This window comes from Colletotrichum siamense (assembly GCF_013390195.1).
Source record: "Colletotrichum siamense strain Cg363 chromosome Unknown KSG_Cg363_contig10, whole genome shotgun sequence".
NCBI lineage: Eukaryota > Fungi > Ascomycota > Sordariomycetes > Glomerellales > Glomerellaceae > Colletotrichum > Colletotrichum siamense.
Window position 1 is genome coordinate 3,562,214 of NW_023501023.1, and position 27,658 is coordinate 3,589,871.

Below are 27,658 nucleotides of genomic sequence, written 5' to 3' on the forward strand. Positions count from 1 at the left end.
CAAGCAATCCAAATTTTCATCGTGCGTTCGCGCGCAATAGATCTTAATCGTGTCGTCATATGATGGTCAATCATCAAATCCATGATTGTAGCCAACAAGATTGCCAAAAGGTTAGCCACAAGCGCACCAGAACACAAAAAATATACCGTCGTCCATTGTTTTCGTCGGTAGCTACGTATACATATCAATTTTGCCTGTATAACGGCTGAAACGCGTTGTTGATGCTTGTGACGATGATTTGTGATGATGACACGTCATCACGATCAGAGACTTCAACCATAGTCAGAGACTTCAACTGCCCCTAACCAGTATCGGGATGGACCGAAGTGTATTGTTTGCAGATCCAAAATAACAGTAATTCTATTGCTTTTATACGTATAGAGCGGCAGTGTTGAATCTACGGCTATGGGTAGACTTTTCCGTGGTTGAACACGTCATGCAAAAAAATCGCGCATACAGTCAAACTTCACACCACTCTTGCTGTATCACTCTTCTTCGTTATCCTCCTCCGAGTAATACGTCTCTGTTGACGACGTATCACTCGAGATTTCAATCTGATTGTCCTCATCGCCTTGCTCGATTTCGTCTTGTTCGATCTGTAACTGCGTGGGCAGCATCTGCGACGCTGACAGCAGTGGTGACGAAACGAAACCAAAGAGTTCCGAAACGCCTACAAAGTTAGCCATATTCGACAGTAAACAGCTCTATATACACTCACCACGTCGACCAACTTCAACTGGCGTACCACGGATCTCTTGCTCGATGGATTGACGTGGCACTAGGGCGTCGATATGTCGGGATGACCCCAACTCGCCTGAAACTAGCGCCGCAGAGTTTTCAACTGGCGCCGCCGCCGTCCCTCCTGGCAATCCAGCGTATATTCTTGTATAAACATCTCCTTCTGACTCTCGATGGTTTGAATGAAGTTCAGAGTGAGATACCACGTCGGAGAGGGCGTCAGACTGCCCTCCGTAGTAGGCGCTGTTGTCTATGAAGGATTTGATCGAGTTCCTGACATCTTCGGTAAGATCTTGAGTAAAACCCTGTTCAGTAAACCAAATATCTGGTAACTTGCGAATTGCCCGCAAGCTACTGTCTACTGATCGCAGTTTCTGTAGCTTCTTTCTGAACCCTTCGTCGACGTTATATCGCTTGCCGCGGACGGATATAAACCACTTGATGAAGCTGGCCACTTGATCTAGAGCTTTTCGAGGCGAATCCGGTACCACTGGCGAGGACGAACGAATCGGGAGTGCGATACTTGGTTGACGAGTGCTTGGAAGGTTCAATGGCGGAAGAGTTGGCAACGAATACTGTGAGATGTTCGCATATGGCCAATATGCCGGCGGCGGCGGCGCCGGCGGCGGCAGCTGTACGTATGGGTTAGGATATTGAAGATGACGATCTGGCGCCCCCGCGTTGCCGTATATATTGACGATGGCGTTGCTGTTGGCGTTGGTTAGGCCAGATCTTGACCCTGATGATGGAAGTGCGGCATTTTCAGCCTTCTCTTCCGTCATCACTGTCGTCTCCTGGTTATCATCAACCTCCACGATATTCTTACTTCTCTTGCCCTGGCGTTTCTGATCCTCTATAAACTGGTCGTGAAGAATCTCACCAAGCAGTTCTTTAGGTGGTTCCATATTGTCAACGCCAGCCTGTCCAGTCATAATAGCCTTCGCCCACTTCTCTATATGGTGAGATTTGATCTTGTAGTGCTTCTGGCCTAGTATATAGCACCAGTTGAACTTCTCGTCGCCCGAACTATTCTTACATCTCTGGTACTCTGGGCAGATGTGCGTACGGAGAAGTTGTCTGTGCATACCCTCCTTCCGACGCTCGACGTTTGCAGGATCGTTAGCCTCACGATCGATCGCCTCTTGCATGCCGGCTGAAACGCCTGCTCGGCCACCTTTTCGAGGCGTTCGTACGCCAGTCACTATACCACCAGAGATTGGTACGGCGCTGTATTGCCACTTGACGGTGAGGTGGACTTCACCCCTCTCTTCAGCTTGTTCAAGAGAGGGGACAATATCAACCCATGGAATACTTGGCCAAGTGACCCCTCCAGTAGACGGATAGACCCGAGTGAAGATTGGTGTTGGTTTAGATGCGTTGGTGGGCTTCCTCCAAGCAACGACAACAGCGATATTGGCCTTCTTCACAATATACGAGTGAGCCACTTCTGCCTCAAGTTGGGCGCCGCTGTCTGCCTCCCAGTCTCTACTATTCGCATCTAATACAGGAGCAATACTGAATCTGTTATACGCGATGCTCTCGATGGTTAGATCGAGAACAGGTAAACCGTTACCCTTGAGCGCTGGGCCACGGGTAACCTGGATTTGTAGCAGAGTTGGTTCCTCGTTACCCATATCGTCCTCCTCTTCAAATACATCGTGGAACGACATAAACGTATCATCAGCGCTATGGCGAGGGGCCGTAGGCGTATCGTCCGCAAATCGAGTGGTTTGACGAGGGGTTGGGTTAACTGGGGTCGAGTCTGGTCGAAACGGTGGCATCGACGAAGGCAGAGTACTTCGGAGCCGGATCGTATGCGGCGGATCCTTCTTTCGCTTCCTCTGCGTTGTCGTTGCTTTTTGGCGAGAGGACGCTTTTGGAGCTCTTCGTGATGACGGAGGGGCTATAAGTACACGCTTTCTTCGCGATGTAGACTCAGCCGCCACCAAATCATTAGTCTCGGGTCCAGCCTCGGCGACGATAACCTCCTCGGCGGCCTCCTCGGCGGCCTCTTCGGCGGCGGCAGCCCGGCGAGCCCTCTCGGCGGGCGTAACGATCCTGATCGACGGCGAGGCAGAGCGTTGAGGAGGATCTCTGGCGGCGTCCTGTGCCAGTTGTTGTATACGTCGTTGTTTCCGCGTACCGTTGGCGATGGGTGACGGACGATGCCCAGAAGGGTCATCATCCGCCTGCCGAGCCGCGCGGCGGCGTTTAGGAGGCATCACGATGCCCTCAGATAATGAGATTCAATAGAAATAGATCAATTGAAGCCATCAGAATAGGTCAATTGCCGTACTACGAATATCTACGTGGCGTTGGGCAAATTTTCATGTATATACAGGGATTATGCGTGCGTAATTTCGGCAAAAAGGGGGGGCGGACGCTGTCAACGCAACGGAGTGTAGCGATCCACTCAACCGCTGGCAAGCAAGCCACCTCTAGGCCCATTTGGGAAGCATTCCGCGCGCTGTGACTCGATTGGGTGTTTGAACCAGCTCTCCGATCTTCGTGATGCGTGAGTAGGCTGAAGTTAGATGCCAAGACGGGCGTCTGGCGGTAGAATTCATCTCCAATTTCCCTTGTCTGGCATAACGGTAAATGCCGCCTACGACGTTATCGCGCATCTTCTTTCCAAGATCGTTCAAGCGCCTCCCAGCCCTAAAGACGCGTCTGCGCAGATCTCCCATGGACGTCGTTGGAATGCAGAAGGCTGTGTTACGACCGGGACCCCGATCACGATGCAGATGAAGTAGAATGATGAGATATAAGACAATGAGCTTCCGGTTTCTATTTTTCAAAGATTGGAAGACAGCAGCTTCAAACACCGCAAATCCACCTCTCATACTCTGAATCTATATTCGAGAAGAACAAGAACAACTAAACTAGACTCGGCTGACAACAATCGCGAACATGGTTCAGCCAACACGACCTCCAGCCAACGGCTTTGTTGCAGCAGCACGGAAAGTCTACAATCCATTGGGTTTCGCCAAAGGCTACAACTTCGTCCTCTTTTTCATCTTCTTCGGCGCTTTCATGGGATTTACACTCGCCCGCTTTGAGTACCTCAACTTCAGCATTTTCTGTGGACCCGGCGGTGCAGCCCCTGGGGAGTGTTTCTACTACCAGAAGCGAATCGAGCAGATCGGCATCAAGATGCATCTCGGCGCCATCCTCCCGGCCAGCTTTCTAGCTTGTTTCCAATTTGTTCCAGTCATTCGTCACAAGGTGCTGCTCTTCCATCGCATCAACGGTTATCTCATCATACTATTGTCCCTCGTCAGCACAGCGGGCATTTTCATGTTCTTGCGAAACGCATTCGGAGGCGGGATCGAAACACAAACAGGCGTCGGCCTCCTATCGATCATGTTCATCGGCTCAATGATGTTGGCGTTTATCAACATCAAGAAGCTTCAGATTGAGCAACACAGAGCTTGGATGTTACGAGCTTGGTTTTACGTATGTGCGACAAATGCTTCAAATATTCTCACGCTGACGTCCGAACAAGGCCGGATCCATCATCACTATTCGTCTAATTCAGATCACTGCAGCTACCATCATCAGCAACATGGGAACCTACTATGTATCGCGTCCCTGCGACCAAGTTGCGTTCATGGTAGACAACATGAACAGAACACTGGCTCTGTACCCGGACTGTGCCTCATACTTTTCAGGAGAGAATCCGGGTCAGCAAACAGTCGTTCACGCCGACCTTCCCGGCGCAACATCGGCTGCTGAAGCTGGAGCAGCCACCGGCATGGTCTTCGGGATGGCTGTCTGGCTGGCCCTGGCTATTCATGCCATCGGGATCGAGATTTATGTGAGTGCGATTGAAAATTGAAGTCACAATTCCAATCAGCTAACTTATTCCAGCTGCATCTCACACCTGCAGAGGCTGAAAGACTTCGCAACGTCTCTTATAAGAGACAACTCGAAGCTGGGCTCCATCCTGCCGGAAGAGCCGGAATTACAGCCGACCGGATTGGAGACTCTGAGAAGTGGCAGCCAGGGGATAGGCCGGGCCAGATCCCTCACAAGCCGTCCCAGGATGACTCAATTTCGCAGCTTGCATCTCACTGAAGCTGCAAATTTTGATGGTTCATCCGGACTTGGACGGCGTTCGGACCGGACCGGCCTCGGCCAGAAGGCGGCCTGGAAAGGTGGAGAATTCAGAATACGAGCACGGGGCTCGGCGCATGAGAACGGGTTATTAGCCGCAATACATTTGAGTTAACCCAACCCACCTGGTCCTTGCATTCTCCTGGCCGTTCCTCTGAGGCTACAGTATGACTGAATCACTCAAACCTTATTGCTAGAGAACTCCCCCACTGTTGTTTAAAACTTCGACGGGCAGATTGACAGCTTTCTTCGGACATTTCCGTGCGAAAGGTTGAACTGGCATGCTGCCTAACTCACTGAATTAAAGTCACTACAGAGAAGCACGAAACATAAGATTATTGATGTATTTCTTAAGGAGGTGCTTGAAAGTTGTAAAGCTTAAGGAAGATATCTTGACATGCTTTTAAACTTTCGATGTGAGTGGTTAGTAGACTTCTCGCCCCTCGGACGGGCCGCCCGAATAGCGCCATGTCTGCCCCAGAACATCAGCAATGACCACTCAGTCATCCATGGGATTGCGTCCAAAGTTTACAACAATATGAGATTCTGAAATGTCCGTCAAGACCTCCCGCTGCAAATCCGCATATATGAGTAGGAACCAGCTCGCCACCATAATACGAGGGCGGATGTAGCACTCATAATCAATTTCACCCTACCTACGTATGTTGCATTCTGCAAAGGGCAACAATGCACTTCGTTCTAGTATGGCTCCTTTCTTACTGTATGCTGATCCACTGTGCAGCTGTGGAGTCTCCATCACTGCTAAGTAAGAGAAGCCGAAAACAAAACATCGGGATTGTAGCTGGTGAATCAGGTCGCAACAGCCAATTTTTCTGCGACAGCAACCAGGTTGCCGCCATCGAAAGGTCTATTATGTGGATGAATCGATACGCCAAATCTGCTTATGACTTCCTTTATGAGGATGATTCTGAAACAACCTCAGCATTCATTGGATGGTTTGGCGGTAAATCTACCTCTTCCTCTCTGTCTTCCCTTAGAACCGAAGCGGTCACGAAGATGCTGATCCTTACTCTTATGTACCAGCGAGCAATACCGACAAAGTCAACTTTATCAGAAGGGAGGTGTACGATCCCATTGAAGCGTTGGGCTCTTCAGCTAGATGGTACGTTGCCGAGCTTGAGGATCTAGAAGAGACCTTAGTCATCGGCTGCGGAACTGTTCGCAATACCGATGATTGCCGTGCCCGAGGCACACACCTTGTTGCCAATAAGTTGAAGAACACCATTATCATTTGTCCGTCATACTTCTTCAATAACGGAGCTGTCGCATCAGACGAGGCAGAGGAGCAATCGATGTCAACATGGAGGCTGGAACGACAACTTCTACCTGCTGCTGGGTTTGCTTTGCTGCATGAAGTAACCCACATCACAGGTGTGGTTGGAGATTTTGAATATTGGACAGATGAGTTGGCTTCCACCGATCATGCCTACAAGCCGTCAGAGTAAGTGAAGACTCTCCTAGTGTTTCCGATACCTTGACTAAACAGCTACCCACAGATGCATCAAACTGCCAGACTTAAGACGAATTAATAATGCCCAAACCTATGCTCTATTTGCACTAGACGTTAGGACGAATCCGGCATTTACGAGCAAGCAAGTTGACATGGATATAAAAGACCCTCAACAGTTTGCGTTGAGATGGCTTAGAGCTGGGGTTAGCGGTAGAGCGGAAGAACCATAGTTGGTAAAAGGGTGCTGAATATGAAATCTATCCATGTTGAATGCACGCAAAGTTCGACACGCAACCTGTAACCTGAACTGTCTCAAGACGACTATCCTCCTGCTTTTTCCCTAAGACCTCTCCTCCAAGATTTGCATCAACAGACGCTCATTGCTCTTGAACATCCAAGTCGCATTCATAGAATTTGCAGTGATTAAGGTCGCAAAGTTGCGCAGGCTGACACCGGCCCCGGTTGGCGCGGACCCACCCGTTCACTGCATCGAAAATGCCCGGTGGCGAAGTTTCTTCGACGAAAGGGAGTGGAAGAATCGTTCATTGATTACATACTTAGGAGGCATCTAGCCTACCTTGTTGTATTGAGCTTGTTTGTATACACTGTAGCCGAGCTTTGTATCGATAACTTCATCATCGTTGTGTTCTGTTCCAACCTCCCCACACCCGATGCAGGGGACAATGATGTCAAGTCATTTTTGCGACTAGCAACCCTCCTTGGTGTCGGTGCAAATACCGTTGCAGCAGACTTTCTCGCAAGTCTCGACCTATGCAGGGTTAGTGTTCTCCACGTTTACAGCCAACGCTTTAGGTGGGCACTGGCTTACAAAGTTCCAAGTTGGGCTGGATCGACCAGGCCAGGTATAACACTTGACGATGTTCAGGCCTGAGCATCCCATGGTGTACTTGTCAGGGTTGCAGCCTTTGCCCTGATCCTCAGCTAGAACCAGGGCTGCGAAGAACGGGATGAGGCTGGAGAAGCGCATTGTGAATGAAAGAGGTGAATCGATGTACGCCAGCTGATGATTTGTTCAGAAAGAAACAGACAGTGTAGCAAAGACGAGGCCGGCGCAGACTTTTAAAGAATTCATTTGACTCAGGTAACAAAAGCGCGGTATGAAGAAGAGAGGGTTTCAAATTAACAATTACGCGGCTTTCAATACACCGCTTCATTTTCATGGAACCAAGTTCCACAAAACACTAAAGTTAAAATCGAATCCCCCCCTTCTCCTTCCATACCTTCCGCCACGAGAACCAGGCGATCTTCAACAAAAAACATACATGACTCTTTTACCCCAGCTTGTATATATAGTGTGAGTGGTGTTGCGAGAATCCGTTTGGTCCAGTCCGTGGCATAATGGGGCTCTTCCGATCCAAGCTGGGAGTATGACTCGCCTTGCCTCACACCGTTTGCACTTCTGTGTTATCGGACAAGATAAGTATCAGTACATATCTGACCGTTTGAAGTCATTTTGTGTTGTTCTCAGTCGCGAACTTTGTGTACCATGCCAAAATGCTTACTTGATTGCTTCTGTGGACATAACAAAGCTGCCCGTACTTAGCACCGACAACACTCCGACCAATGATAAATACAGTCATTGACCAGCACCAATCTACTTAATTGGTCAGCCTGGCCCAAATGATGTTTGATAATGACGCAAACCCCTTCAGCAGCAAGAGGTCTGTCCACGGCCGAAGAAACAAATGCATGGATAGTGTTTGTTTCCCCGGTTCAAGACTTGCTTGAGGAAGTGCGCATTCTCGGGTGTCTCTCTATAAAGAGAGCTCCTGATGTTTTCGAGAAGCTTTCTTGTCATCACGCTTTATTTTCTCTGAAGACGCCAAGAGCTCGCTCCTTCGCCAGTCCATTTGATGCGGCGGTATGAGGCGCAGTGAGGTTGTGCAGATGGAAGGCTCCACCGGCTACAGCGGCATTGGCAAGGCAGAATACTTAGCGTCGAGATGTCTAGGCAGGACTGGGCCAACAACCAGCAAGCTTCTTCTGTGTCGCTGGCGGCCTCTCAAATGGATATGCGATGTCCTTATGTTTGTTTCAACTTGGCTACGAAGACCCATTCATTAAACGTATATTGTTCTCATTCCGGAGCAGATACTCGTGAGCATTACGCTTGACGGAGTTCTAGCCATTATCTTCCTTTCCAGAAATTCATGAAAACCTACATCATGTTGTTCCTGAACCTAGGCTGCATTATCCACCCACAAGATGCTCTCCAATACCCTTCGCTACCTAAATTCAGACACTTTACGCGCCTCCCCCTCCATATTAGAAAGAGAATTTGGGAGTGCTGCCTCGACATCTTCTCAAATATTTGCATTCCACCATCGGATCTCAAATTGGACATCGTTCCAACACTGAAAGTTCACAATCCTTATTCGCCACTGTTGGCGACCAACACCGAGGCCCGCCAAGTCGCACTTCTAAAATTGCCCCGAGCTCGGCTTTACAACCCAGAACAAGACATGCTCTACCTTGACAGCGACAACTTCTACAACTTCTGTCAGGCATGCGGTCGAGTTGAATGGCCTTGCGCCACAAAGCATCTGGCACTTGCTCTCCCAGTCACCGACCGAGGACTTTGGCTACCGATGGCTATGAAATACTTGCCGCAACTGCAATCCATATCGATTGTCCTGCCTGAAGCCAATGGTATAATAGATAGACTCGAGCACGTCGAGGTTCCGAAACCAGCATTCAGGGTCCTCAGATATCTCACAGATGGCGAGAGAGATGATGTTGAGATAATGGCGGATTATTGGGCCGAGGCATTTGACGAATGGGTTCATATTATCTGGACGAAACGGCTAGTAGATTTCGTTGATTCGGTCAAGGAAGACTTGAGTCTTTATGCAAAACGAGAGGAGGCACCTTGTTGGAGCGATGAAACGAACACTCTCAGGCTTCGATTCGATGTGATGTGTTTTGCGGAACTTGGTGCGATGTAGATCATGTAGCGAGCGAGAATGAATGGGTTTTATGACAACTTGAAATTGGACTCAATCTAACCGGAAGACAGCTAAAACGAACGGCACATCATGTGAGCTAATTTGGCCTCAGCTTTCATGGAACAACGACTCATATGCCGACAGCATCTCCTCATGCAATTATTGTAGTTATTCATGATTAAAGTTTTGTTGCAGCCCACGATGATCGACCTCTCTGGTGGTATTTAGGTTATGGAAAAGATGGTGTTGCTTGAGGTGCCGTAAAGATGGTGAGCATAAACAACACTCCGGGAGATATCGTTGTAGCTGATGATGGTGAAGAGCTAGGAGGTTCGACCGTCGTTGCCGATGAGGGGATAACGATAGTGCTGGAAGTCGAAGAGAAACCATCTGATATAAGACTCTGGAATGTTGTCTGTATTTCCAAAGACGTAGTCTGCGACTCTCCTGCAGAGTTTGAAACTAATGTTATGTTTGAAGAGGGCGTTGTTGTAGAGCCTATTGATGCCAATGAAGATGTGGTTGTAGGCGAGACAGTACCAGAGCTCGAAGAAGTACTCAAACCCGAAGAAGCACTTGAGCTTGAAGAAGTACGCAATACAGTAAGCGTCGAGCTGAGAAGCACGCTGGAGCTTAGCAATCCATTTGTGCTGAAAGAAGCTGTGATGCTACTGTTCAAAACAGAACTGGCACCAGAGATAGATAAGGTATTGGATGAGGTAGTTGACGTTCTGCTTGAGGATCCTCCTGCAATCATGGATGCTTGTGAGGTATTGGTGGTGGATCCGGCGGAGGAACTGCTAGATGGAGAGATGGATGTACTTGTGGTAGACAGCCCAAAACTAGTCGAAGACGAACTGACGCTGTTTGATGAAGTGGAACTTGTCGACAGCACTAAGATTGAATTTGAGGAAGACACAGCGATAATGGCTGATGATGAACTCGAACTGCTTGACGTGCTGATCGTCGTAGACGCGGATGAGATGATGGTCGAGCTTGACGTAGAGAGCGCAGTACCAGTTGGCAATGAAGTAAGACTGCTTGACGGGTCGACAGTAGTCGTTGCCAGTATAGGGCTTGAGCTCAGACTAAGCGATACTATAGCTGCAGATGACGCAGTTGATGAGGATGAGAGTACAGATGATGATGTTTCTGAAGCGCTGAGCAGTGTGGACGAAGTGGTCGAACTGGGTAAAATGTTGTAAGAGTATTGAAGAATAGCCGAAGAGCTTCGGATAAAGTCAGCAATGACTACTGCAAGCCAGAAGGGCTTCATCATGACTTCAGTGCCCGACGGCGATGGAAAATTGAGAGTGATCGTGGTTAGGACGGAAGACTTCGCGAGTCCAAGAGTAACGCGTAAGGGGTCAGAATGAATATAAGTATTGCTCGAGTCAACATAATCATCAACCCTGTGGGATGACATCCGCCAGAGCTGAGAAACTACCTTCAGCTACCGGGAATGTTACCCAGACTGTCGGGTTTGCGAGAACGCAATCAAAAACTCAGCTGGTCTCAAGTCTGCCATGTCTTTTGTTCTGGCTCGCATTGTGCAATTATTCTCTCCCGGCGGCCTTGTCCTTCTCCTCCGATACCGAAAAAGACAGACAGACAGACATGAGATACAGAAGAAGGTCTGCCACAGAAGCCACATTGGCGCGGTCTGAGCATCAAAAGACCGAAAAAGCAGGATTAAGGATTATGCTGCAATAAGGGCTTTCCCAGAAACCTGACCGGCAGTAATTCCAAGTGCCAGCCATGTCTTACTCACCAAATTGCAACTTCCCAAAACAGCCATCTGTTGATGTCGGAAATGCCGCTGCATTCCTTAAGAGGTCAGAAGAATGAAAGCCTGCCAAAGGGTGCTTTTTCATCTACAGTTCAACGTTTCTGAGCCAAAATAGATCCCACAAGACGAATTTTACCGGTACACGTACCCTTGGTTATTCCATAAAGGCATGTTCACAAACGCCACACTGCCTCTCCTCGCGCATGAGGCTTATGTTCCCTGGGGGATGCAACACGGAGAACTTACGACACAGAAATTAGAACAATCGAAGGTGTCGGTCCGACCTTATGACGCATAGAGGCAGCAGCCGAGCGTCCAGCGGCTCTCATTGACCGAAACATAAGTCCAACCCCTGCGCCCTCGTCTGCGCTTCCAGATTAATGGGTGGCCGTATACACGGATAGACAGAGCAGGCAGCGCCCAAATAAAGCTCACTTTATCACCGAGGCGGTGCAGAATCTACGAATCCTTCAATCGAATCGCCCACCGAAGCTTCTGCGGCTTGACTCAACACGAGCAGCTGTACTGCAGTCGGTGCTAGTGATGAAATGATTCAGCGCGTGAACGCGTGACATGCCGCGAAAGAAAGATTGCGTTGACGGAGACAGCGAGCACCCCGAGAGTGACGATATGTCAAACACTAATACCTGGACTCGTCGGCAACAATCAATACTTCTTTTTGGCCGTCTAGCTCAAATTGCAGTCTCCTCAAGTTAAGCAGTCAGAAATAGTATGAGTCAGCGGAATTTCCTCTTTTGCCTCCGTTGGGAAAGAAGAGAACCATCCGGACCTCTAATTAAGTTTTAAGAACAATAGGATCGGCGTCTTAGACTTCACCGTGCGGAGCACTGAACGGTTCTGCCTGGATGATAATAGTTCCCATTGGATCGTAACTCCGGGTAGCCTTGTGAACATCATCGGCAACTTGGGAGCTGGATTTCAGACGAGTCATATGCGATGAACATCCTACTTTGTATGAATTAAGCATAGACAAAGAGAGGGGCAGTGCCATGGGACTGGTATTCAATCATTCAAGAGTCCACGGATTCTCGGTGTCTACTTAAACACCTTGCTTGCCCATGCAGACGTCTTGTTCTCTTTGGCACGGTATTCGTCGCTCTAACACTCACTACCATTCGAAACCTGACATACTCTCTTTTACTTATTCAGTCATTTCCACTCATTCGTATAACCATGGTCCGTCTTACTCTTTTTGCCATCGCTCTCGGTGCCGTAGCCACTGTCACGGCCCGTACTTGCCCGGGCGGCTGGATCAACTGCTACTACGCCAACGGAGAGAGATGCACCGCCGGCTGCAAGCACGCCTTTTGGGGGTGCGGTTGCGACGACAACAAATTTGATTCAACACTCAACGACTCTGAGTGCACCAACGCTTCCGGCGTGGATTATCCGGATTGTTGATCTTGTCATGGAGGCGGTTTCTTATGCGTAAGTCATACTATAAACGCTCGGGGTAACCCACATAAAGGAATTTCCTTCGACTAACGGTAGGAATAGGCAGAGATTATTCCTATGGAGCTGTCCGTACTCAGAGCGGTATTGATTCCCGAAAATACTTTGAATGGGAGCATTCGTTTCTTATCCCACTTTCCTCGTGGTTTTGGAAAACAATTGCGAAGAGACGAATCAAGAAAGCATGGTCTCCCAGCTTTTGCTGAATTGTCAAGATGTTTGCGTCATTCGCGTTCGAGGCCTTAGAGGGGAGGAAAGTGTACGATAACGTAGAGATTAATACAAAGCTTATCGTTCATCTATACGCATTGGCGATTATTTATAGACGAAATCTTCAGTGGACTTTATGATATCGGATGTCAGAGTCAGAGCCGGAGGCAGACTTGTCCTTTCTCGTCCGAAATGGTGGCAGTGAGCCTTCAATCTCGAGCCAACACTCCTGTACCTACCGAAGAAGAACCTAGCTCTCACCAAATGTCAAGGGCATGAGATTTGAATTTCACTTGAACCAATGATGAATGAACGAATGCGATCAGTTCAGGCCTCGTCAGCATGCTCAAATGGCCGCTCGTGAATCTCAATCAACTACTATTGCGTGGGGTGGGGTACATCTGTGTCTTGCGGTCTGGTTGGGTCCGAAGATGAGCGGCGGACATAGCTCAGTTGGGAGAGCGTCAGACTGAAGTATGGGTCTCTACGACCCATTGAAAACTTCAATCACTTAATCTGAAGGTCGTGTGTTCAATCCACACTGGCCGCATCTTCACTTTTTTGACATTTTCGAGGGCTCTCCTAATATTCTAGACCGATTGGCTGCTGGTGTGTGTGTGTGTGTGTGTGTGTGTGTGTGTGTGTGTGTGTGTGTGCTTGCATGATGCGCCTAAACCTGCGAGAGAGAGTGTTGGCATGACTCGGATGAGTCTTATCTCAGTTCAGTCTCCTTTTTTGTGTCGAATGCTGTGCGCAGTCACTCATGTTAGGTATCTATCAAACCCACATTTCCCTCGAAACTTGTGGCCTGGAAAAGTTAGCAAGCTTTCACTACAGCTGCAAGGACAAGCACACACGGAAAGCCTGTTGCGGGGAGAGGGCCACGTCGATCCCCGATCGGCCACTAATACGGACGGGTAGCTTTCCCGTGCTGCTGGAGAGACACAACACCAAAGCACCACCGTGTAAACTTGTGCCAAGCGCCGCTGCGATTTCATGTCTCACCCAACGACGCACCAGGGAGAGCTATCTCGTAGATCTGTGCAGATCATTGCTCGAAGTTCTTCCCTTGATCCAGATTCATAGACAAAACATCTTGAGGATTTCCTCAATCCGGCATATTCAATGCCCAAAGCAAGCGAACTAGCAGCAACAGTAAACTCAACCACCCAATTCTTCCATGTCAAACATCGGATTTCAAAGCTGGAGCGGGGAAGTGACCACGAAGTCCGATAGCGTGCTGTACTTTGCCAACTTGTTCGAATATGCTGTGCACATGTTTGACAGCAGAAAATAATCAGCTCTTGTCTGACACTGTGAGACATGGCTCTGCTCGAAGCATGAAAACGAGCTGCGATTGACAGTCAGGGATCCAATGACAACGGCTCTGCATTCGATTACGGGCCGTCGCGCATGCGCGATGCTGTGGTCCGGTGAGACAAATAGCAGCCACTGCGAGACAGTTGACGCGCGAACGGATGGATGAGGAATCCAGTAGATATTCGAGGTCTTCCAGCTGACCTGGGAGAACCTCCCGTTGCTGCTTAACCTTAAGAGCTGATGGAATCCGGTTCTGGGCATCTACTCCCGTTCTTGTACCTACCACTCTTCATTTCCAAGGCTCATCCAGCACACCAAAATGACTGACAACATCATTGCCATCCCCCAAGCTAAGGGTGGGCTCCCCGCCTGGGTCCCCAAGCTTGGCGGCAACAATATACTCCAGTTCTTGAGCAATAGCAAAAATCCATGGCCGTTTTTCAAGGAGCTTGCCGAAGACCCTGACCACCCCGAAATTTTCCAGGCCAAGGTCGGGCCAAAGACTATTGTCTTCATTACAGGCGCCAAGCTTGTGAAAGAAGTGTGCAACGAGAAGCGCTTTCGCAAGCAGGTCACCGCGCCCATCAAAGAGATCCAAACCTCGGTCCACATTGCACTCTTCACGGCGTACCACTATTCTCCTGAGTGGCCGGTCCACCACAACATCATTGCACCGAAACTCACCAAGGAATCTGTTCAACATCTGTTTGGTGATTTTCTCAACACCACGAACGAACTTTTCGACTTATGGAGGGACAAGGCTCCAGGCTCCCAGATCGAGCCTCTAGCTGAGCTTGACCGACTCAACCTCGAGGCAACGACTCTGTCGCTCTTCGGAAAGAAGCTCAACCATCTGAAAACGCCTCATCCAATGCTGAAGGGAATGGACGACTCCACCGGGGAGGCTGTGCAACGGCCGACCAGACTTCCATGGAAGAAGCCATTTTACATCAACAAGCTCAAGAAATCAACCGAGGTCATGAGGGCCTACGCCCAAGACCTGATCGATTACAGGAAAAACAACCCCACAGATCGCAAGGATCTTCTTGCAGCCATGCTGAACGACACTGCCAAGGATCCCGCAACCAACATACACAGGAAACTTCGCAACACGATGACGGATTCTGAAGTCGTCGACGAGATTGTGTCTATGCCCATCGGGAGCAGCACCGCACCTTGCGCCATTACTGGGGGCATGTACCACCTTGCGAAGAACCCTCACATTGTGGCCGCAGCTCGGAAAGAACTTGACGCCGTTGTCGGCGATTACGAACTTACGTACGAAAATGTCGGCCAGCTGAAGTATATTGAGGGAATTGTTCGCGAATCTCTCCGTCTTTCCTTTGCGGCGCCGGGCTTCAATATTGAGCCGATCCACAAGCCAGGCGAAGATACTGGCCCCGTACTTCTTACAGGAAACGGTGGCAATACGTACAGCATTCCTTACGACCAAGGGATGATTGTTGTGCTGGCTGGCGCGAGTCGAGACGGATCCGTCTTTGGCGAGGACGGCGATAAGTTCATGCCGGAGCGAATGGTTGGGGAGAGGTATGATGAGCTCCCGGAGGGAGTCAAGAAATACTATGGCAATGGCAGGAGAGAGTGTATCGGAAAGCACTACGCATGGCTGTGGCAAATGGTTGTGATGGCGAAGTTGATCAAGGAGTTTGACTTTGAGTTGGCTAACCCCAAGTATGAGCTGCACCATTACGGGTGGTTCAATGAGCGGCCCATCGACTTCTGGGTGAAGATTAACCCACGACAGAGCTCCAAGAAGTACTCATTGTAGAGAACCATGTAGGCAGTCAGAATGTTATCTGAGGGGGTCATGACACATTCGAAGACATATTTCACTCAATGCTGGCCCCATTTGTTCTGGCATTACTTATTATTCGTTATCAAACTGCATCGCCTCTTTCAAGCAATGGTTAGAGTGAACGAAGCCTCATCAGGCTTGCTTCCCCTCTTAGACACACCGCCCTGCGCCAGAGCAATCTCGTTCTCAGCATCATTGGCAGCAAAGAAGGCAGCCGTTGCGAAAGGAGCGCCGAGCATGCAACCGCCGGTATCGATGTTGAGCGCGCAGAACCCAGGCGCTGCATCAGCGTTGTTGCGGACATAGTTGCGCAGGGGAGTCTTGATCGTAACCTTCTTGCCTCCAATGCCTTCGAACTCAAGGTCGATGGTCAGATCCTTGGGGATGGAGTCACAGCTGCCGTTCCAGGCAGTGTGGCCGATGGGGTCCCGGGCGAGACCGGCCGCGGCTTCGAAAGCATCCATCGCCGAGGAGCTGATGGGCAGGTCGTTGATCTGGGTGCCAGAGTCGATCATGCAGGACCTGGTGCTCAGCTCGCTGTTATCGAGGGTGACGTTCTTCACCTTGACGGTGGGGGGAGCGACGAAGTAGCCCACGGAGGCGCCGAGGCCGTCGTTCTTCACGGGGGGAACCTTGACGAGCTCGCCCGTGTACTTGGAGTGGTCGATCGCGCCGAAGACAGCATTGCCGGTGAAGGTGCCGTCCCAGTTCTCGGGGGCCTCGTCGAACCAGATGCTCTGGACGGGCGCGCTGATCTCGCCCCTCTCGAGGAGGTCCTGGCGGACGTGCGGCCCGGTGGTGTTCCACTCGGCGGTGCGGTAGAACGGCGCCACGCCCAAGATGCCGAGATCGTAGGCCCCGGCCGAGCCGCAGGTGCCGTCCTGGTTGGCCGGGAGGCGCTGTTGCATGTACTCCGCAATCGCGACTCTGGCGGCAACGTCTGAGGAGAGACCCGCGTCGCCGGCGAAGTGGAAAGTGTCGTTGACACTCACCTTGCCCTGCACGATCTTGGTGTAGCCGCCGTATGCGAACTGCGAGGGGAACGGCTCGGGCTTCTGCGCCGTCGGGCTGTTGGGGTAGTCGTAGAAGGGGTCGACGGTGACGTTGCATTTGCCCTGGCAGAAGAAGGCGGTGCATCCCCAGTTATTGATGGCGTCGGGGCCGAAGACCCAGAAGTTCTCGGAGCCTTGGTCGAAGACGACCTCGACCGACTTATTGGAGTTGGGGTTGACGAGGTTGGTCGCGATCTTGTGGCCGCCGCCGTAGTAGTAGTGCAGCGGGATGTTGACGGTCGGGATCGCGGCGAGGGCGGTGTTGGCCAGGGCCGCCATGGCGAGGGACTGGGTGCGCATCCTGTCGGTTGAGACTTACTGAACGAGTGACAGATGGAGGGCGGAAGCGTGAAGAAGAAACCCTCTGGTGAAAGAGTGAGAGAACGATGCCCTTCTTAACGAGTCTTTGGGAGAGGCTGCCGCTATTCCCGTCCACGCCCTACGAGGTCGCGGAGGCGGATATGAAAATTGGGGCATGACAAAAGCTATTTTGAGAGAACCGGGAAGCACCGAGGGATGGATCACATCGTGACCACGACCAGGGCCGTAACGAACTTCCCGTTGCAGGATCGTGGAGCGGCGATCTTCTCGTAACCTCCGCCCAAACCTCGACAGTCCATGCTAACCTGCATCCCGCGGGACGCAAAAGAACGTTCTTCGTATTAAGATTGTGTCAACCTTCACATAGAGTGCTTAGATGGGGTTGCAGTGAGGCTAGTGGTGGAATCAACGGTGCTTCTAGTGGCCGCTGAAAGCGAAATGAGCTCAATGCGCGCCGATTTGCCGGCTCTGATGAAGACCAAGGAACAGGTCTGTAAGCATTGTTTAGTAACAACAAAGATACGAATCAGTACCAGCCCGTTTACAACGAGTATTTTGAACAAATTCAACAATTGACGATGCTGTTGATCGTCTGTTTCTCACGAAGGGCTTTGGGGGAGTTCGAGAAGCAACATAGATATTGCCTCTTCGTACTGCTTGCTTCCTCAGCGAACCGAGGCAATGAACCAGTTCATCTGGAAAACTCGGGGGCCAGAAGCAAAACACGGCCAACCCCTGGAAGCCCCCTCTTTTTAAGCCAGGTTCGGCAGTCGTCCGATCTCTTGGATACGAACTTTTTGGCGGAGAATAAGGCGACTAGTACAGGGGCACCCCGGGCCCTGAGGCCATTCATCATGATGTCAAAAAATTGGACATGATTTTCTTTTGCGAAGGCGAGCAGCGGGTCGCAGCAGTTGGCGGCTGACCCTGCCGAGAAAGCTTGTCTTCGCTCTTGGCCGTGGTATTAGACAGCGGTTGTCTCTCAGGCCGGGGAACGACGGTCCCTCCCTGTCAAGTATCTTCTCATCTTCTGTTCGCGAGTTGGTCTGCTACGAGATACCGGCAGAATGAGACTTTCGTGGATCGCGAGTGTCAGCGCTCTGCTGTTGAGCAGTGTTGCTTTCAGCCATCCGACACAGCGCGACGGAGCCATTCACGAATCCGTCTCTCAACTACCTCTGGGATGGAGACATGTAGCCCCGGCAGAAGACTTCTTGACTGTTCGGCTGTCTATCGCCCTGAAGCAGCCCGGGTTGTCTGAGCTCAAGAAGCGTCTCGATGTCACCAGCGACCCGTCGCATCCCGAGTATGGCCAGCACGTCTCTCGGGATCTCATGGAGACCCTTCGTGAGCCCAGTCTGGATGCCTACCCGGCCGTTGCGTCGTGGCTCGAGACGTGTGAGATCCACGACTTCAAGCTGGACGGCGCGTGGGTGCGTCTGAACACCACCGTCGGCAAGGCGAATCGCCTGCTGGACTGCAAGCTTTCCAAATACCAGTTCAAGGGCGAGAAGCCTGTTCTCCGTGCCAAGGAGTACACCGTCCCGGCCCGTGTGGCGGAACATGTCGATTTCGTCTTCCCGCTTACCCAGTTCATCAGCAAGCCGCCCAGGAGACAAGACTCCGTGCAGGAGCTGAAGAAGGCCAAGCGAGCCAGTAGTTGTAGGTCCTCCCATCCATGTCGCAGTTGCTCAAGACTAACCACTCCTCAGTGCCTCAAAGCTGCTGGGACTACACCACGCCCCAGTGCATCGTAGACCTCTACAACATCAACTACGCCCCTCCCAACGGCCCGTCCCCCACGGACTTCGGCATCGCGGGCTTCCTCGAAGAGTACCCCAACGTGCCCACCCTGCAAGCCTTCCTCGCGTCGTACAGCCCCCGCCGAAACGCCACCGGCTTCTCGCCCAAGTACAACCTCACCGTCGAGTCCATCAACGGCGGCAACACCACCACCGAAGGCGGTGGCGTCGAGGCCCTCCTCGACATCCAGTACAGCATGCCCTTCATCCAGCCCATGAACGTGACCTACTTCTCCACCGGCGGCCGCGGCCCCGAGATCGGCGACGACGGCCGGGAGAAGACACCCCAGGAGAGCGGGGACGAGCCGTGGGTTGAGTTCCTCGAGGCGCTGCTCGCGCGCGAGACAATCCCCCATGTGATTTCCATCTCGTACACGGATGATGAGCAGGCCATCCCGCTGCCGTATGCGCGCAAGGTGTGCGACCTGTTCATGCAAGTCGCCGCTCGCGGGGTTTCCGTCCTTGTTGCGACGGGAGACGGCGGCGCCGCCGGTGTGCGGTCCGGCAACTGCGTGTCCAACGACGGGAAGAACACCACAAAGTTCATTCCCACGTTCCCCGTCGACTGCCCTTACGTCACCGGCGTCGGCGCCACGGGCAACTACCTGCCCGCCGAGCCGGCGTGGTACAGCTCCGGCGGGTTCAGCGAGTACTTCGAGCGGCCCGCCTGGCAGGAGTCCGCCGCCAAGGCGTACATTGACAGCATCAACGGATCGCACGCTGGGTGGTACACGGCTGGCGGACGCGGGAGCCCCGATCTGTCTGCGGTGGGCTCGCGGTTCTTGATGCAGCCCGGCTGGACGCAGAAGGGGACCAGCGCGAGCACCCCGGTCGTGGCGGCGATGGTTGCGCTTGCGAATGATAAGCGGATGAGGGAGGGCAAGGCGCCGTTGGGGTTCTTGAATCCTCTTCTTTACTCGGACAAGCTTCGCTCTGCGTTTGTCGATGTGACGAGCGGATCTAGTGGTAGCTGTCCGATTGGCGACCAGGTTGAGAGCGGATGGTTGGCGACTGAGGGGTGGGATCCGGCGACGGGTCTGGGGACGTTGGACTTTGCCAAGTTTATTGAGGCACTCGCATAATATTTAATGACCTCGGTTAATTCGACAGATCTCTTGGTTCATACCGCCGTTTTGGTGACATTCTGTGCTCTGTTCCCAATATCACTCCTCCGTACCCTGTCCCACCTAGTTGAAACCCCAAGCCAGATGTCTCTAGATCCAGACAACCTCTAGATAACTCTCATACTTCCCGCCAACATGCACCAACTGCTGCGCGACGTCCTTGGGCTGCATCGCCAGCGGCTCAAACTCAGGAAGACTCATACCGTTCCCGGAAACCTTTACCACGAGTTGCTCTCCAGCATCAAACTGTATCGCCGTCGGCCAGACCCAAATCTCCAACTTGATAATCTCCCCCGCCTTCACCGGCTCGTCCGTGTCTTGCGCCAAGGTCTGCCAGTAACTCTGCGCAAACTCAGGCGCGACCTTTCTCCTCGACGCCCGCAGCTGTCCCGTCGGCCCCAGATACTTGAGGGGGTTGATGTTGGGAACCTCTTTTGCGTCGGCGACACCGAGATCCCCCAGGGGCATGTTGACGTGGACCAAGTCGTTGCCACTGCTGTCCCTCTTTCTCAGTTGCACGTAGATGTCGAAGTCCGTCTGTGAGGGGCAGGAGGTGTGGATGACCAGCTTCGTCGGGCCGGCCAGCTTAGTTGGTTGCTGGAAGGTGTATGCCAGCTCGAGCCTTTCGGTGTCTTTGTACTCGAGAGTACTGGAGCTAGCTTCGTTCGCCAGCTGGAGAGACTTGTTCTGCGTCAAGTAGAGCTTCTGCACGTTCGTGGTGGGGGTGTAGGGGGCCAGCCACGGGAGATGGTCGAAGGAGAGGTCGAGGATTGGCGGCTTGTTGAAGCCCAGGACCGCCAGCCGCACCGGCGGCGTCTTTTCCCAACCGTTCTCGATGTCCTTGAGGTAGCGGTCAAAGAAGCGTTGCAAGTCGTCGACGCGCGATTTGCTGTAGAGGTCGTACCATTCCTGGGTGGCGTGAACGGCGATCCTGGTCATTGTCAGTATCGGCTTTTTGCAGCATTTCTGAATACTCACCATTTCTTCTGATGGGGGATCTCTTCAAATCCTCGGAAACTACCAACGGTGTGAAGCCTGGTCGAGTAGCTGGCAAGGATGTATGCCGGGACTTCAATCTTATCCATGCGAGCCCTCTTGTCGTCCCAGTACTCCCTGCAGTTGGGGAACTTGTCCAACATCGTAATATTGTCTTCCATCATGTTCCGGCCTGCAAAACCCGTGTAAGTACCCCGTGCCGTACCTTAAGAAAGGTTGCTGCCTACCATTAATGACGTGATTAATCATCCCCGAAAACCCCTTGTCCGGGATGCCTCCTCTGCTCAGCGTCTCCCGGAGATGGTCGCTGCAGCCCTCGAACGGCGCGATGCAAGCCAAATGAGGTGGCCGCTCGGCGGCGATGAACCATTGGCACAACGCGAGCCACGAGTTTCCCGCCAGCGCGACTTTCCCGGTGCACCAAGGGAGCTTGGCGATCTCTTCGATGGCGTCGTGTCCGTCTTGGCCCTCGCCAGTGCCCCAGATTCTGATGTCGCCTTCTGAATCACCCACGCCGCGGGCGTCGGCGTTGACGACGGCATAGCCTTTGGGGACCCATTCGGCAGGGTCAAGTCTGCCTCAAAGTGTTAGTTCAGAAGCAAGGGTGTGTTCAGAGAGGGAACTAACCCTTCAAACGACTCATAACCCGAAAGCTTGCTGAGAGGAACTCCAGCTGTGAGAGGGACCTTGTCCAGGTTGAGAGCCCCTACGCCCAAACGTCAGCCGTCTCGTGCGTTATAAATCACCAAAGAAACCCACCCGTTCCAGTCTTTCCATACGGAGACCACATCAACACGGCCGGGACCTTGCCCTCCGTCTTCGGCCGAAAGATGTCAGCCCGGATGCGCACGCCATCCCGCAGCGTCAACAACTGGTCGCGTTCAAGGATGATGTCGCAATCCAGCGGGCGACGGTCCGGGGTCTTCTTGTGGCCGGCGGGAAGCTCCACACGGGTTGGCTCTTTGGGATGCTCCCACGGCGGCGCGGTCGCGGGGCGCTGCAGGACCTCGATAGAGTTGACATAGTACGGCGCCATCGTCGGGATATTTTTGTGGAAGATGATTAAAGTCGTTATCTGGCCTAGCTGTGATTAAGGTTTGCGATAAGTCCAAGGGGCATCTTCCTTTCTTATACGGGCCGACCCATCTTGACATCTGATCCACCTCCTCCCCGTCGTGGATGTACTGCGTAGTAGATGTGCTACACCACCAACTTGATCTTGACGGAAACAATGTGGACACGGCCGACCCCTCACCGGCAAGACTTCACGGCAAAGCCGTAAATCCGTTGCTATCACGCAGTTTGTCGAGAAGTCAATTAATCTAGAAATTCCCGCCTCAGGATAAAACGAGATCATCGCATGAAGCCCACCATCACCACCGGGGACGGGGTCATCTGAGGCTCCTGAACACATGGGCCCTGCCATCACACCAAGACGCGGGGCAGGGCAGTCCGCGGGATGCCACGCCAAAAAAGCTTAGAGTTTCCCCCGCATCGGAAGTTGCTCGTGCGACAGAGACACTGCAGACTGGAGTTCCATCCATCCCTTGTCGGTCTCTAGGTCCCGTAATGGTAAAGAGGGTCCCGAGTCCCGAGGCTCCAACGGCGTGGCGCGTGGTGCTAAGTGCTCGGACGGACACTTTGAGAGTGCCGCTCGCCGATTACTACTCTCGCGAAGTTCGCGAGGAAGTCGCACGTTTGCCAAATGTCCTGTCGCCGCCGGTTTTACGGATTTATACCTGCGTTCTGTGACACAACGGCCGGCTTGGCTCTGTGTCTCCGATGTCCCACCGCCTCCCCGACAAAGTCCATAGTCCGGGAAAGGGGCTCGGCAACGGGTGATGTGGACGCTAGATGTAAATATGGAGTGTTTGATGCTGTAACACATTATTGAGGCATTGCATCTCGAAGCATTTCAGCAGCGCATCTTTGTGGTTCACTTTCTCGCAATTATCTTCACCTCGGATTGCAGCCCATCAATCACCATGTCTTTACCATCAAAATCAACAGCGCCCGCCCTCTTCGTCGACCAAGACTGCAATTACAAAATCATCCACGATGTGCCCGTGCCCGAGCTCATGGCGGGCGAGGTCATTGTCAAGGTATCCTTCTCAGGCGTCAACCCGGCCGATGTCAAGCATGCGCCGCACCTCGGCGTCCGCTCCACGGTGATGGGCTATGACTTCAGCGGCCACGTCGTCGGGGCAAACCCGGGCTCGCCCTTCGAACCCGGCGACGTCGTGGCCGGACATACGCCCACCGGCGTCGGCAAGCCGTGGAAGTACGGCGCCCACCAGGAGTACCTCGCCTGTCCCGAAGAGCTCCTCTTCAAGGTGCCGGCCAACCTACCTCTCGACCACGCAGCGGCTCTTACGACCGTCGTGGCGACTGCCGCCGACGGGCTGTACAGCATCTTCAACTACCCTCTTCCGGGAGAACAGCCCGCCGCGGGGTTCACGCCAGGGCCGCTGCTCATCTGGGGCGCGTCGACGAGCGTGGGGCTGTGCATGCTGCAGCTTGCCCGCGCAAGCGGCGCATCCCCCATCTTCGTCACCGCATCCCCAAAGCGGCATGCGCTGCTGGAGAAGCTCGGCGCGACGCGGTGCTTCGACTACGCTTCCCCGGACGTGGTCTCGGCGATCGAAGCCGCGGTGGCGGAGGCGGGGGCGGGGCCGATTGCGTACGCCGCCGACTGCGCCGGGTCGGTCGGCGAGGACAGCTCGGCGGAGCAGATGCTGCGGTGCGTCGGCGCGGACGCGAGCGTGCTCTCCGTGGTCGGCGGGAAGAACAAGCGCCTCAAGATGCCGCTGGCCTCGGCGCATTCGCCGGTGAAGCTGGCGTTCGGGGGCGGGCCGACGGTTGAGATCCCTGCGAGGCCAGAGGCGGCGGCGAAGATGTGGAAGTCGGTGCACTGGACTGTGGACAACTACGGCAGCAAGTTTGAGTTGCCGGTGGTGGATGTGTTCAAGGGCGAGGCCGAGAAGGCGCTGGAGGAGGTGAAGAAGGTGGCTGTGCTGGGAAAGTTTGGCAAGTTGGTGTTGGGACATCCGCTGTCATGAGCGAGTGAGTGAGTGAGATTGCGCCCTGCTGCTTATCTTTGACGGAGTTAGATAGCGTCGGAGCAGGCATGTTCCCGCGATCGAAGCTATCGAGATACGATATCCAATAACTGCGAACTGTTTTCCTCGGGCAATTCCGACTCAATTTAATGCAAGTCATAGTCATTCATGTGATAGGCAACAACATGGACAACAGCAACTAACATAGAGCTTCATGCAAGTAATCATTAACATCAATAACAACAGCAACAGCGAGATCATCAACACATGTCTCAGCCAACCTACCTTATGTATCTTGTAAACAGTAAAGCTTCCGGGATCGGGCCCTCCCGCGGCGGGGCATCATCGTGCCGTGCGCCTCGGCAGCTCCAGACCGACGATAAGCAGCACTTCCCGGCCAAGCTCCGGTCGAGCGCCGGTTACGTCTCCGGCGACTTTATCTCCCGCCTATGACCGTCTCTGAAAAGTCAAACACCCCACAGCATCCCACACCGGGTCGGCAAGACGAACGCCGCGCTCGGCTGCAGACAATCTGCTGCTTGCATGGTTCGTGTCTGTCTGTTCTCCATTTGATGTCTGCTGTGTCTGGTTCGTCCCACACAACGCCACCAACAGAACCGCCCAGAAGAGCCGAAGAGTCCCCCAAAGAATAGACGAACAGTCTTTTGTCGGTCAGTCACCGGTGGCGCTCCACATGCAATTCCCAGTCTCTTCACCAGAGACTCTTCCAGTCCCAGGCCAACAAGCACCCAAAGGTGGAAGGTCCATTTCTTTTCTGACGCAACAGCGGGGATTCTGCACGTCTTTTCGCAACGGTGTCTGCGACTCGTTATCCGGGGAAACAGAACCACAGCCGAAGGGAAACAATGCCATTTTTCTTCCTTTAACCGTGTTTTCCTCACCGTTTGTCCCTGTTTCCCTTTCGCATCCCCTCCCCTCCCCTCCCTCCCCCCTCTCTGCCCTGACGACCTTCCCGGTTCTGTCAATTAAAAACTCTACTTGAGCCTCCTCCACGCGCTCTCCATTGGCGGCGCCGTAGATCGCGCAATTGCATCTTCACCTTCCGTAAACGTCCTCCGTCCCAATGGCCGCAGATGAACGGACGCCTCTCCTCAAGTCCGGCGCCGGGGCCGTGAAGCGGGTCGGCCGCGGCCTGTGGTCTCCCGCGAACCGCATCCTCTTCGCCGGGTTCCTGGTCTCGCTCACTCTCGGCATCACCCAAGTCCCGTACGTGAACATCCACAGCCATCTCTACTTGCCAGAGAACATGAAAACTGACACATCAACCCAGCATCATCTACGTCTTCCGCGTGATGGCCTGCGAGCAGTTCTACAACACGCACCCGCCCTTTGACGGCCCCGCTTCGGAGCAGTGCATGCGCCGCGAGATCGACGCCAACACGGCGCGCCAGGTCTCCATCCTCGGTATGACGACCTCCATCTGCGGCATTCTCAACCTCTTCATCTGCGGCGACCTCATCAAGCGCTGGGGCACCCGCTGGGCCCTCGTCAGCCAGACCGGCTTGCTCGGCATCCGCGTCGCGTGCCAGATCGTCGCCGTCTCGACCGGTGGGCAGCGCGGCATTGATTTGATGCAGTACACCCAGCTGATCGGCATCCTCGGCGGGCCGCGGGGATACATGTAAGTGTTGACCGGAAGCTTCTCCACCTCAGTGACTGAATAGGGTGCGCTAATGCGGGCGTTAGGCTTGTGCTGAACACCGCTGTTGCGGAAGTGGTTGAGAGAAGAAAGCATACAGGCGTCTTTGGCAGGTTGCAGGGTGCGGTCATGATTGGCACAGCCATTGGCTACTTGCGTAAGTTGTGTATCTCGAGAGCATGGCGGGCTGCGGCTAATTCATCGCAGTGGGAGGAGTCATTGGGGATGTATTTGGCATCGTGAGCCCGTTCGTGTCTGCAGTTGGCTGCTTTGCAGTTGCAACAACATACGGCGGCATCTTCTGGCCTTCACCGCCCGATAACGACGATGAGGCAAATGGAAAGACGACCTCGGGCGCATCCGGCTTCTTGGCCCCGATCAAAGTCCTCATGCCGCAGAAGTACCGCCTCGAGAACGGCAAGATCATCAGGAACTACGGCCTGGTCTTCCTCGCCCTGGGTATCTTCTTTGGCGTGGTATGTTCATCGCCCACTCATCTGAGTGCAACGGGTACACTAACAGCATGTCCTAGTTCGCAACGGGCTACGCTCCCATCTTGATCCAGATGTACGCAACCTCCCGCTTCAACTTTGGCACCACGGAGAACGGCATCCTCATGTCCGGCAACGCGTGGATCCGCGGCGTCTTCCTAATGTTCATCTTCCCCGAAATCATCGACGGAGGAAGGAGATGGTTCGCCAAGTCCACCCACGCGGGAGCTCTCCAAAAGACCCTTACTGAAGAGGAGCGGAACTTGATCCCCACCCACCCCGAAGACATGGACCCGGCGCCCGGGCTGATGAATGCCTCGGAGCCGACGAAAGCGCCCCCGGAAGAAGAGGATGAAGACAGCACATTCGATCTATTCTTCCTCCGGTGGTCTCTGGTCGTCGATGGCATCGTGACGTCCCTCGCGGCATGGGCAACTGAGGGATGGCACGTGTATCTTGGTAAGCCCACTCACCTCATATCACTTGCAAGGTACGATATTGACATCTCGACAGCCGCGTTCCTGCTGCCGTTCGCCTCCGGGTCCGCCCCGGCCGCCAAGGGTGTCATCACCGAGATGTGCCCGCCCCACCAGCGTCAGGACGCACTGAGCGCAGTCACTCTCGTAGAGAGTGCAGCTACCTTGACGACGCAGGGTTTGTTCGGTCTCATCTTTGCGTCTTTAGCGGCCATTGGCAAGCCTAACTTGACGTTCTTTTGCAATGCGGTGAGTTGTTTCATCTCCAGCACTTCTTCATCCAATCGCTGACCACAGTCTAGGCCCTCGCCGTTGTCGCCGTCGGTGTCTTACTCCTGGCGCATTACCCACCACCCAATAGCGTTAGAGTTGACGAGGAGACTGAAGATAGTAGTCCACAGGAGTAAAAGCAGAATGCACGCGCGTGGAGGGCATACCATCCATGAGCGGCGGGTGACGTCCTCGACCAACTGCCGGTGCCGACAGGCCGGCCCGAGTCTCGATTTGGTCGACGGGGGCAGACATCCCTCATTTCAAATGCTGCTGCATTCATTTATCGACAGCGACTTCACAATTAACCGTCACTTACTATCCGAACGCCTAGAATGCTTCGAAGAAAGATGAAGCTTGCCGATTAGGACATGTGTAATTAGAGCAACTGACACTGGCATGCATGGCTCAGGTGTATCTTTAGAGGGGAAAAGTTTTGATTCATGCTATTTCACTGTTTACTTCATTGCACACTCTTTGCCATAAGACTAATTCCACGTGGCTACTG

The 27,658-nt window shown here is 53.1% G+C and overlaps 9 protein-coding genes across 9 annotated transcripts; 5 read left to right on the plus strand and 4 right to left on the minus strand.

The window, feature by feature from the left end:
• Window positions 1-3,648: 3,648 nt before the first annotated feature.
• CGCS363_v014861 (uncharacterized protein) lies at window positions 3,649-4,815 on the plus strand (the record flags this gene model as incomplete). The annotated part of the gene is made up of 3 exons (XM_036646710.1): window positions 3,649-4,194; window positions 4,244-4,555; window positions 4,609-4,815. 3 exons carry the CDS (start codon window positions 3,649-3,651, stop codon window positions 4,813-4,815), a joined length of 1,065 nt encoding a protein of 354 aa, XP_036488983.1.
• A 2,216-nt stretch (window positions 4,816-7,031) lies between these two features.
• Window positions 7,032-7,313, minus strand: CGCS363_v014862 (uncharacterized protein; the record flags this gene model as incomplete). Its single annotated transcript, XM_036646711.1, has 2 exons — window positions 7,032-7,094; window positions 7,155-7,313. 2 exons carry the CDS (start codon window positions 7,311-7,313, stop codon window positions 7,032-7,034), a joined length of 222 nt encoding a protein of 73 aa, XP_036488032.1.
• A 2,301-nt stretch (window positions 7,314-9,614) lies between these two features.
• On the minus strand, window positions 9,615-10,567 carry CGCS363_v014863 (uncharacterized protein; the record flags this gene model as incomplete). Its single annotated transcript, XM_036646712.1, has 3 exons — window positions 9,615-9,951; window positions 10,150-10,379; window positions 10,430-10,567. 3 exons carry the CDS (start codon window positions 10,565-10,567, stop codon window positions 9,615-9,617), a joined length of 705 nt encoding a protein of 234 aa, XP_036488031.1.
• Window positions 10,568-14,402: 3,835 nt separating this feature from the next.
• Window positions 14,403-15,872, plus strand: CYP505A3 (Bifunctional cytochrome P450/NADPH--P450 reductase; the record flags this gene model as incomplete). The annotated part of the gene is made up of 1 exon (XM_036646713.1): window positions 14,403-15,872. One exon carries the CDS (start codon window positions 14,403-14,405, stop codon window positions 15,870-15,872), a length of 1,470 nt encoding a protein of 489 aa, XP_036488987.1.
• Window positions 15,873-16,000: 128 nt separating this feature from the next.
• SAP2-1 (Candidapepsin-2) lies at window positions 16,001-17,251 on the minus strand (the record flags this gene model as incomplete). The annotated part of the gene is made up of 1 exon (XM_036646714.1): window positions 16,001-17,251. The coding sequence occupies one exon, from the start codon at window positions 17,249-17,251 to the stop codon at window positions 16,001-16,003; it is 1,251 nt and encodes a 416-aa protein (XP_036488986.1).
• Window positions 17,252-18,339: 1,088 nt separating this feature from the next.
• sed2-0 (Tripeptidyl-peptidase sed2) lies at window positions 18,340-20,156 on the plus strand (the record flags this gene model as incomplete). Its single annotated transcript, XM_036646715.1, has 2 exons — window positions 18,340-18,934; window positions 18,985-20,156. The coding sequence occupies 2 exons, from the start codon at window positions 18,340-18,342 to the stop codon at window positions 20,154-20,156; spliced, it is 1,767 nt and encodes a 588-aa protein (XP_036488343.1).
• Window positions 20,157-20,288: 132 nt separating this feature from the next.
• cocE-3 (Cocaine esterase) lies at window positions 20,289-22,230 on the minus strand (the record flags this gene model as incomplete). The annotated part of the gene is made up of 5 exons (XM_036646716.1): window positions 20,289-21,129; window positions 21,177-21,366; window positions 21,422-21,768; window positions 21,822-21,900; window positions 21,954-22,230. 5 exons carry the CDS (start codon window positions 22,228-22,230, stop codon window positions 20,289-20,291), a joined length of 1,734 nt encoding a protein of 577 aa, XP_036488988.1.
• A 949-nt stretch (window positions 22,231-23,179) lies between these two features.
• On the plus strand, window positions 23,180-24,253 carry fsdC-1 (Trans-enoyl reductase fsdC; the record flags this gene model as incomplete). The annotated part of the gene is made up of 1 exon (XM_036646717.1): window positions 23,180-24,253. The coding sequence occupies one exon, from the start codon at window positions 23,180-23,182 to the stop codon at window positions 24,251-24,253; it is 1,074 nt and encodes a 357-aa protein (XP_036489015.1).
• A 1,084-nt stretch (window positions 24,254-25,337) lies between these two features.
• Window positions 25,338-27,287, plus strand: CGCS363_v014869 (uncharacterized protein; the record flags this gene model as incomplete). Its single annotated transcript, XM_036646718.1, has 7 exons — window positions 25,338-25,480; window positions 25,545-25,895; window positions 25,961-26,070; window positions 26,121-26,389; window positions 26,446-26,863; window positions 26,918-27,129; window positions 27,183-27,287. The coding sequence occupies 7 exons, from the start codon at window positions 25,338-25,340 to the stop codon at window positions 27,285-27,287; spliced, it is 1,608 nt and encodes a 535-aa protein (XP_036489014.1).
• Window positions 27,288-27,658: the final 371 nt, after the last annotated feature.